The 10,869-nt window shown below is 38.1% G+C and overlaps 1 protein-coding gene across 5 annotated transcripts in view; it reads right to left on the bottom strand.

Moving 5' to 3' along the window:
- Positions 1-2,685: 2,685 nt before the first annotated feature.
- Positions 2,686-10,869, bottom strand: part of MTA3 (metastasis associated 1 family member 3) — a 136,736-nt gene continuing 128,552 nt past the window's right edge. For 3 of the 5 annotated variants that reach the window (XM_042779103.1, XM_033054537.2, XM_033054538.2), the window contains exon 19: positions 2,686-7,001. In XM_042779103.1, the coding sequence (XP_042635037.1) occupies positions 6,881-7,001 (121 nt within the window). In that variant the 3' untranslated portion in view covers positions 2,686-6,880. Of the gene's footprint in view, positions 8,018-10,869 lie in introns of all 5 variants that reach the window. The other 2 variants (XM_033054539.2, XM_033054540.2) reach the window with 2 other exon arrangements.

Genomic DNA, 10,869 nt, shown 5'->3' with positions numbered 1-10,869 from the left:
GTACATGTACAAATGGCAAGATGGAATCTGGTCTGCTTGGAAAAGCAAATCAATACTGGACTTACAGTCACTAATACAGAAAATAAACAATGGGGCAGGATTATCCAACAGCTGGGATGGAGTCAGGCTCCTGCAAGCAGACTGTGCATAACTATCTAACTATAGATTAAACGCATATCCTAAGGATCAAAGGCATTCAGTACAACCTTTTAAAGATTCACTGCGTCATAAAAAGATTAAAATTCCAATGGAAATCAAGACTGAAGGAAAGAAAACAAATATAGAGCCATTCATCAATATTATAGTCTTTAAATTTTCATTGCATCTTCCCCAGTAACTTATCTTATTGCAAAGTTAAAGTATGAGAAGTTCATTTTGCCAGTGTGATTACTGGGCAGAGCAGACAGCACAATGGAGGGATTTGATGAATACAGGAAAAGCAAGTGCAGTGACCACAGAACAGCAACAGAAAGCACACTTTGAAAGGATGATCCTTCAGTCATGAACAGTCATACCCATGTAACAAAAGAGATTCACCTTCAGTGTCCTAATCTGCTATATCCTGCTAGTTTAATGTTGCATACTCTTTACTTACTTCTTAGCTTCCCACAAATGCCTGTGGAAAAAAAAAATTTTTTTGCTATTATACAAAATTGTTTTTTTGAGCCTAAGCAAAATAAAGAGCCACTTTTAACCCAAAGGTGATATGAATTGCCTCCTCCACATTAATAAAAATATTGATTCAGATTACTGAGGAGCAAAATTTCAAAGTGATAATATAGCTAGTCAGCAGGGGGAAAAAATCCCTACAAATAAAGCAGAGTTCCTCCAGACTCACTGGGACTTAGTTTTGGTGAGGAAATTCTGCAGTCATGAATGAAAACTTGGTAGGAAGAGAATCAGCATCAAAATCTGGCTCGAAATCTTTTCTTTCCATTTCATTGCCCAAAGCAGTACAGATCAAGATTTATTTCCTGAACATGATTATCTTCCTTAACAATCTCCATTAAGCCATTTAAAAACAAATGTCCTTAGCCCATCAGTGCCAATTTTAATGCTTAAGGAATATCCCAGCTATACAAAATGGACTTTGATTTTAGTGTGTATCTTAAATATTATTGGCCACAGACAGTTCTTTGGCCTGGCATTTGGTTTCATCATTTAAATGAGTAATAATGAGTTTTAATTTCCATAAAGATCTCTGCTTAGCTTATAAGGAGCACACTTTAATGTGTACACAAATAACGTATATTTGAAGAACCTTTGGTCTTGCCATAGTGGTAACAAGTGGCTGTAAAATAACAGAGCCCTAAAGCTCATGTAGGATTTTTATGCTAATTTGGTAACATGCATGCATCAACTGCTTACCTGTTTTATAAAGCATCCATAATGCCTCTGACTTCATGGGAAACTGTCATGGTGTCAGCCCCACAGAAAAGCTTTCTGCATTTACAGTGATTTATGAAAGTTCTGCGTATACCAAGGGTCAAAACAAAACTCAGCAGAGCTATGAATTTTTTGTTTGGTTGGCTGTTGTTTTTTTGGGTTTGGTTTGGTTGGTTGGTTTTTATTGCAGGGGTATTTTTTATATATTTTTTTTCATTTTTTCTGATTGTAGTGCAAAGGAAAGGAGAAATGTTTTATGTCCTTTCATTGCTGAGGCTTTGTATGTGTGATCAATGCCTTTAAAATGAACCAAAGAACTGAGACTGAAGTTAGGTATCTCTGTAGGTAAACATTAGGTACCTATTTCAGCCAGACATGGAAAGGCTTTACAGTCATACTTTGAAAGCAATGAGTACCTTGAACCTCCTCCTTTTTTTACTGAGATTCCTTGTAAGCCTGACCAAGCCTGCTGGAAGAGATTCCCAGTTCCTCAGTTCTACCAGCAAAGGACTGCTTCCAGAGATTGTCCCCTCCATGATACCAATGCTTCACACTCAGAAGGACTAGTAAATACTGCTCATCTTCCAGTTAAACCCAAACACCACAGAAGAACTTGAGCTCTTCTACTTGGATCTACTCAGGGGTCTTTGGGGGAGGAGGCCAAGGGAAGGGAAGGAGGAAAAGATTATCCTTTGCAAAACAACATTTGAAACAATATTTAGCCTGTGGACCAAGCATCCTGCATTCCCCAAGACAGACTGGGGAATTAGGAGATGGGAACAGTTGCCTTGAGCACACCTGTTCAGAAGACCTTTATATGATTCTCCTCTGAAAAAAAACACCCAATTAATTTGCAGAAATTAGCTTAGATGTTGTTAAAGAAGAGGATTCAGATAATGTTCCACATTTACCTAGAACCCACCAGTGCTACCAAAAGAAGGTACAAAGTTTTTGGCACTAATACCAACCTGAGAAGTTTAGATGAGCCAGGTCACTGAGGACTTCATGCACTGTAGCTTCTAGGATTGCTTTTGTGGACTATGAGTCCTCTTGCCTAGATTTCTGTTCAATCCTAAACTGCTTTCTGGTGTTCTAGTGTAAGAACCAATACCACACGTCTCACTCTTCCCATCTTCTGAGTCTTCTCTCCTCATCCCCTTGTTATCTACTTCTATTTTAAACTCTCATGTAGTTCACCAATCTTCAGTCTTTTGACTATTCAATAACCTACTGTAAAACAGGATGACAGTACCAATGTAGAAATTTAGTTTCCTGCAAAAAGGGCCAAGAGTCACAGAGTTTGTACACAAAGACACTTTAATGCAAATCAAATAAACTGTTTCATTCTAAGGTGCTCCACATTCTCAAACATCCAACACTGAGCTTCCCAGTTTTACCATTCCATTAAGAAATTCACTTTTAGTCTAAACAACAGAAATTTTAAAAGACAAGTGCTTAATTTTTCCTTTTTTATTTAATCAATACTGCATTTCAATACCAACTGTTAAATCTTCATGAGCAACAGGAGCATATTCTGCAAATTTGATGATCACTATATAGTACAACCTCAAAACTCTTATCCAAAACCCATGTATTCCAAAATTAAGTTTCCTCCCTCAACATGCAACATTTGAATAAAAAAGTCTTGACTTACTCTAAAAAAATCCACTATGCAGTTATATAAACTCAGATCTTTTGACAACCCCTCTGGTTTATGAAGACACAGGTTTATATAAAGAAGCTTCAAAAGAAAATGAAAAATTAATCTTATTTTGCTGAAATTTCAAAAGGATTCTAACAATTCTGTTACCATAGTAGTAGATACACATAAAGACACTGTGTCCAGTAATATAGTATTTCTGAAGGACTATAATTGTTCTCTGCAAAAGGCTGTGGCATGTTATGCTCTGACTATATGAGAAACTACTGTGCAGCCATTCCATTTTATTTAAGCCTTCGTAATTAGGAAAGTATCTCTGTTGAAATTATATTCATTAAAAAAAATAAATCTTACTTTAGATTACTAAAAAAGTGCACATTCTGTAAGTGCAGGCTCCATTTCACCATTTCTACTCCTTGTTTTTTCTACATTTCTGTTCCAATTTCCAGCTTTTCATAACATGCTGGAAGGTTGGACTGCAGAAACAAAGGCTGTATTTGCCTTTTAATCAAAACACAGGTTTAAAAGATGTTTTCATCTGACCAACACACTTCAGGCAATCTCAAGTATTTCAAAACCTTATTTTTCCATCCTACAGAATCAAAACTTCCATCACTAAGTCAAGGCCTTTAAAAAATAATCTGAAAACAGTATACACAATATTTCAAGAGAGCAGAGCCGCTGTATAGTTGAAAATGGCAACACAGACATTTTAGATATTAAAACAATCTTCCTACTTTCTGTGTGAGGCCTCTGGACACAAGGAGATTGTCCATTTTGCATGGTTTTCTAGTCCATATTTGTAAGGGGAGAGGCAAATTTTCAGAAGGATTTCTTATTTCGCTAACAGAAAAACAAATCATATTGCAAATGCAGCGCTGTTGCTGCCTAGATTCTCTCTCACTCATATCATGGCAAGTATCAAACTTCTTGTCCTTGCTTACAAGGTTCATGTTTATACTCAGTGTCATTGTTGATGACTGATAGATGTTGGCTGGTTTTAAAGGAACTTGGGAAGATTGATAAAAACGTACAGAACACTGATTTGTTGTGGATATACTGTTTCAGTTTACACAGGAATATGTCATCTTTGCTCACAGCCAGTGAAAAATATTTTAACTCAACAGAAAGCATGGAATTGCATGATATTGTGATGAGGACTTTCACAATTTCTACAAGAATTTAAATGGTTATGCCCAAACCCAGCAGGAGGAACACAACTTCAGCAAATCTTCCATCCACGTTCTCAGTCGAAATTCACAGGCAAGTCCTGCATCCATCTCTGGAGAACATCTTGAGGGACAGGTAAGATGAGGAGAGAGCAGTAAAAGCTAAGGTGCAATGCATGGTGTGCAGTTTCTCCGTGCACTGTGGGCAGTGTAGGAGAGAGGATGTCTCAGTGCAGCTCATGTGGAACAGCGGAAGGACAGAGCAGAAGTCATTCCAGCAATTCCTTACCCACCCCAAGGCTGGGCTTTTGCAACCTGGGAAATGGCTCTGCTAGGCAGAGGTGGAACATTATTTCCAGTGTATCCAGAGGAAGCACCTCAGCTTGAAGCTGCAAAGGATTCGTCCTTACCTTGACTATTTGATGCAAAGGATAATGGTACCAGGCAGCCGGCTGCTGACAGGGAGCTGTTACCAGTCCCTCTCTCCTCAGAGGGAAAGAAGAAAAAATGACTTCACATCAGACTATTACAGATATTAATACTTTTGTCAAAAGCAGGAACACACAGAGATTTTACAAAATACTGTCTAGACACTGGAGCACACTGACTAAAAGAAATCATTTGAGTACAAGCTTAATAAGGCAGGGTAAAAAAATCTACCACCTTACAGCTAACAACACTTTGAAAATGAGTCTGCTGTGTGTGATTTCACTGATGTCTGAGGGAGACAAAGCTCATTATGTTCATGTTTTTCATACTTTCAGTCAAACAGATTGCTGAATAATCATGTTTTCTTTATTCTAATGGGTGAGGAAGCTATTATACAGAAGGTGTTTCCATATGTTGCAGTTAATAAAGGCAATTCTTACTAATAAGAGTAGGTTGTCACCACTCTGCTGTCTGATAAAAATCCCTCCTGTTTAGAGGAAAAAGCAGATCCTGTACCTAGAAGAGACTCCTAGGGTTGCACACATTTCAGTGGCTACTGAAAAGTACTGTAGGCAGATGAATCCCAGGTCTTTTCCAACTGAGTCTGAATCAATGACATTCATTAAAATTTTCAGGGCACTAAGAGCAAGCACTTCATGTCATTAGCCTCTCTTCATATCCACCCTTTTCTTGCTGGTGAAGGACAGTGGACAAGACCTGGATCCATCATTACAGAAAATCATCAGCAAGGCCCTTCAAGAGGTCAGAGTGCTTTCTTTGAAGAAAGGGGTCACTGTCTCTGGAGCTCAAAATTCTACATGGAGAGCATGGATAGTTTTGGGCTGAGATCACAGACGCTCTTTCAGACTGAAAAAATAAAATGCACGGAGGGGAAACATTTTTGGAGAATCACCCAGAAGTATGAGAGGGCACTCACATCCTTGTCCTTCCAACCACAAAGCTGGGAGCATATCCACAACTGGATGAAAACCTCACATCTGTACTATACTGTTAGAGCTACCTAGTAAAGAGGGAGGAAAATAAAGCCTTGAAGCTCATCTCAGTTTGCTATGACATGTTCAGTGTCTGACCACGTCTTTAAAAGCCATATGGAATCCAGACCTATTGAAGGACAACTTGCCTAAATGATTGATGTATTCCCAACTAGGTTCACACAGCAGTGCTACACACTGGTTTTCTCTGGATTTCAAACTAGGGCAGGGATTGTTCACCTGTAAGTACCTGAGTAGAAAAAAAGACCTGCCTCTGTTGCCATTCCCACCTTCAGGGAGACTGACAGTTTCCTACAAGTAGTTTCAAAAGGCACATCATCTCTCCATGGTAAGTATCCACCTGTAGCCTTACATTATGAATTCAAAGCATTCTGCAAGACCTCTTCTTGTGCAGAAATATGAAAATGTAGAAATTATTTTGTGGAGAGACATCACTAATAGGAAATAATCTATTTCTTCATGTTTTGAAGATGTGTGTTCTGCTGGTTTTCACTATTCAGAATAGGCTTCAAGAAATGCAAAAAAACACCCAAAGAAATAGGCAGATGCTTTCAAATACAGAGACAATGGGACCAGCTCCTACACATGCAACTAGTCCAGCTGGATGTTCACTGTCACACATAATATCCAGGATTTTAACCAAAGCTAATATGGTCAACGTTTTCAAAATTGGCCACTAATTATGGGCATTTTCTAATTCAGTCTAAGTTTCAGAACTGCTGAACAATACCTTGTCCTTGTGGACATTCAGTATAGAAAAATCAAATCCAAGGTGACTCAAGCCAACACTGAAAAATGTGAACACTCCAAGTTTGCAGTTCTGCTTGAAAATGCAACCCCTCAAGGCTAAATCCCGCTTTAAAGACACTGCAGTAGTTTTGAAAGCTGCATATTTTTGCTGAGCCACTAGAAGGCATAGACAAATGTGATGGGTGGACTCTGCATCCATTCAGTGGGGCCAGTGCAAACAGCCCTCCCTGACCAGCCAACACTGTTGTCTGGGAACTGAGGGAATCCAGGATAGCCTGTACAGTGAACCAGAAGTAGCCCTTGCACAGATCAGGGAAAACAAGGGCTGCTGTTGGATCCTGCCCAGAACACAGAACCAGCCACAGTATGTCCACACAATGTTTCTGTCTCAGAGATGTGGGAAGTCCTGTTATGTCTGCATTCACAAAGAAGCATGATTTTGACATTATTATGGTGCTGATGCTGTTATATCTTCAGTGTATGATGGATCCTGGCCTATTGTTCATGAGACACTTTGACTTTGCAATGATCGGAGAACAAGGCGCTCTGGAAGCTCTTTTCAGCTGAGATCTGGTGAACTTCTTACGGATTTTTCTGTAAGGAGGAAAGGAGGGGAGGAAGAGAGAGACAACAGAAGAGATAAATCTCAGTCTTTAACAGAAGACTGCATAAGAGCCAATAACAAACATAACAAATACTCTTACCAGAGCAGGAAGGCTAGTTCATGGAAAAGAGACTTGCAGTCAACAAGAGTCAGCCCTGTCCATCAATTCAGAGTTGTCTGACAATGATTCATCAAAAAGTGAATTGGTGTTAGATAATACTTAAATAATAACATTTAATTACATGAAAGTTTGGACCAGAATGCCCAGGTAGTGAATCCTCACATGTGATAGGTATACTGGAGTGAAGGACCACAGAAGAAAGGGCTGTGTTAGCACCCAGTGAATGTGCTACCTCTGTAAAAGTGGGAGCAATTGTTGTTATTTGCACTGTACCACTTCTGCAGATAACACACGACCCAGAGCTCTGGGCATTTTTACTAGTGCCATTCGGGTGCAATAAATACACTTTTGACTTTCAACTGATAAATAAAGCATATTAACTCCAGGTGGCCATGCTGTTTGTACCGTAATCATAAATATCCAAGGATAGTTAATTTTGAAGCATAAATCCTTGCTATGTTTCAGTTGCTCTGAGTCTTTGCTATTATAAATTGATAACCCCAATGCTGAGGGTATCCAGGGTATGGTATCAGAGAAAAACAAAAAAGGCATATACAGAGTATGCCAAGAACCATCTTCATTGGCAGAGACCTGAACATTAGATGCTGCTAGAAAATGACCTATTTTCTGAATTTACTCAACAATCCCAGCCTTCATTTAGGTAGTTTTATAAATTACAGGAATTTTGAGCTTATGGAAATGCATTAAAGCAAACTGGGGCCTCTAATACTTAAGGAAACCAGGCTTTCTAATTCAGACTTTTTGACTTGAAAATATGACCTACAAACTACAGGGTGATGAGGTGCCTACCTGCATCAAGGGTCTGAGATGGTAACTCAAGGAGTGGTTTTTCCCTTTCATCTAAGTGGGCTGTTACCTCTGAAACTGAAAAATGGTGGCACGTGACATGGAAAATACATGATCAGCTGTAAACAAATCCTATTGAATTCTAAAATAACAATTTGCATATTCAGTTTCAAGAACTAGTTTGTTACCAGTTAGTTACAGGTTGAGTGTTCCTCGGGGATGTAAGTTTCCACATTAACTAACTGGGCCACAAAAGAGAACATAAGAGAAAAGAAAACAAAAAACACCATGCAAAAAGCAGAATATACTCTGCTCTTAGAGGTTAAAGGGAGCCTGAAAAATACATCAATCTTGGTGAATATGTTTTAAAAGTTCAGCGATGTATTCCCTTTTGAAAGAAGGATGTCTTCATGGCCTGGAATACCAAATTAGGGTTAGCACCATTCAGCAATAAGCACAACAGAAGAAAAGGAATCACCAGTTAGGTTTCAGCTTTTCACACAATCCCCTTGAGGAAAAAAAAACCTTACTGTTTGAGTATTCACTTTATATGGTCATCTTAAATTAGGCCAAAGAAGATATTAAACTGATTGCAAAGGTATTTCATACCTTCCAGAACAGTAAGACCATAGACTGTAATCTCAGACTGGAAGAAATGTGTCTGCCTAAAATAATGAGACAGGCAGATTCTATAAATTCATGTGAATAGACAATAGCTATTACCCACACTGATTACTAATGGGAATCATCTCAGCCAAACCTTATAGAACTGGATCCTTTTTGATATATTTGTTTGCAAAACTTTGTATTTATTTACAGAAGGAACATGGTCATTAATCATTTTAAAAGTCCAAGGTTCAAATAATATCAGATAATTGTTTACCCTTCTGAATTTTTAACAAGGCAACTTTATAAACTGCCAAGAGGTTCCTGCTTATGAAAGTAATTTGCAGCTGACAGTATACATAAGGACGGGAAAGAATTTGAGATCACAATTCATCATTATTTTGTATGGACAGTAAAGTAAAAGATACAGTTATTCCCATCAAAACCAGCACAAAGAAAGCCAGAACAGAAAGGTCATCACATTATTATACCAAGCAAGTCACACAAAGAGTCAACTCTTCACTGAGTATAAATGAAACTAGCTCTATATACTCTGTCAGAAAAAAACTAATCTGATATGTACTCCTAAAAGGCAATCCACCACTTCTGTTTAAACAGGATTGTGAAAATGCTTCCAGAAATTAGCTTTCTGAAATAAAACTTGAAGAATGGAAATTTCCACTGACTACATTACATTTTATATTTAAGCAATCATTTCTCTAAAAGCCAAAACTGTTCTTTTTACTGCAAAAATTATAGAAGGTGGAGGGACTGGATTCTTTACACTGAAGAATCTAGCACCTAAATACAGTCTAGTTTTTTGAGAGGCATTCATCAGGTTTTATAATCCTTCAGAGTCTTTTTAATACTTAAACATGCAGGTTGCAATAATAGATGACAAAAGACAGGATATTCAAAGATAAAGTTGTTGTCACCCTTTCACTCATAGCCTTTTTCCCTCCCCCAAAGATACACTGAGCTGAGGGCAGAGTCAATTTTAATGCTCAATATCCTGTCCCTCTTTCAGTTAATACCAGCCATATGTTTTAATTACATAAAGCCTTTATCTGGCAATGGCAATAAATGGCTTTAATATCTGTATCGTTGGTAACATCTTTGCAGTTGTTAGGACAGATTAATTGCCATTTCCTCTGTTTTTTTCCTTTGACTTTTTACTAGTTCTTGAAACATGATGCATTACAAACTTGAAATGCAAATTCAAAAGGATTTAAAAGCTTTTGCTTTGTATTTCTAGCCTTCTTGAGACCAAAGGTATGAGAATGAGTTAAATATTTAATAGAGCATCACTGTGCTCATTTTTAAGTCAAATGTGATGTGCTGGTGTAAGGTAGGAATAACACACATTCTTTATGTCTGCATGACACTTCAATTAGTAACTGCAGATAAAGGTAAACAAGACCCTTGGCACCTATTCAGGGAAAGATGGAAATGTACATAAGTCTTACTAAAGGTCTAGATGAAGACCCAATATCTCTGTTCAAGTTTCATGCACAGATTGGAACCTCATGGGCAGAAATAAGTCAGGCTGTACAGGGCATTTATGCCGTGCTTAAATTTAATCAGGCGAGTCATTATAATTAACCAAGCCTTTCTCAGGATCCAAGTGTGTTCCATGTAACTCACCATCTGCTGAAGTGAAGCACAATCCTATATAATCCATTATGTCCAGATTTCACAGGAATAGGATAACTGGGAGCAAAATATTACATTTGCAAAAGCTGACTCCAAGTTCCCTTCTCTAATTCTGCCACACACTAAAACAGCATCAATTTTTAAATTTGCATAGAATAAAGAGAGGCCTCCGACTGGTGTTAGTCAAGAATGTGTTTTCCAGCCTTTTCTAGTAGGACTGGAAGGCATTGCCTGCTTTAAGCTTGTTGATATAGAGTGTTACTGTGCTATATATAAACTGTTGTGCATTCTCCTATGCATTGGACTCAGAGTTGTGATGACTGCACTGACTTCGGTCTTATCAGCTGTACCAACAGTACTTAAGAAGCAATATTAAATAAATACAATTTATGGAAGAATTTTCTACAGTGAAAGAAATTAATTGCATACAAAAGCCTGCTGATGTTTCAGCAGATGACAAACCTTGTTCTGAAAGGAACATTTCCCTTGTCCATAACTCTTCTGAAATACCAAAGTCCAGAATTGCTTTTGGTGCTCTGTTTCCACTAAAGATAGGTTAACGACTTAATACAAACCTAGCTACAGAGTTTGAAGCTCAAGGACACAGTTTTGTTTTCCTCAGTCTCCCTAAATCAGTTTGATATTCCTGCCTGAGTGTTTCTGATGCCATT

Source organism: Catharus ustulatus, chromosome 3, assembly GCF_009819885.2.
Source record: "Catharus ustulatus isolate bCatUst1 chromosome 3, bCatUst1.pri.v2, whole genome shotgun sequence".
NCBI lineage: Eukaryota > Metazoa > Chordata > Aves > Passeriformes > Turdidae > Catharus > Catharus ustulatus.
Note: the sequence above shows the minus strand (reverse complement) of the source record. Positions and strands in the feature narration are given on the sequence as shown.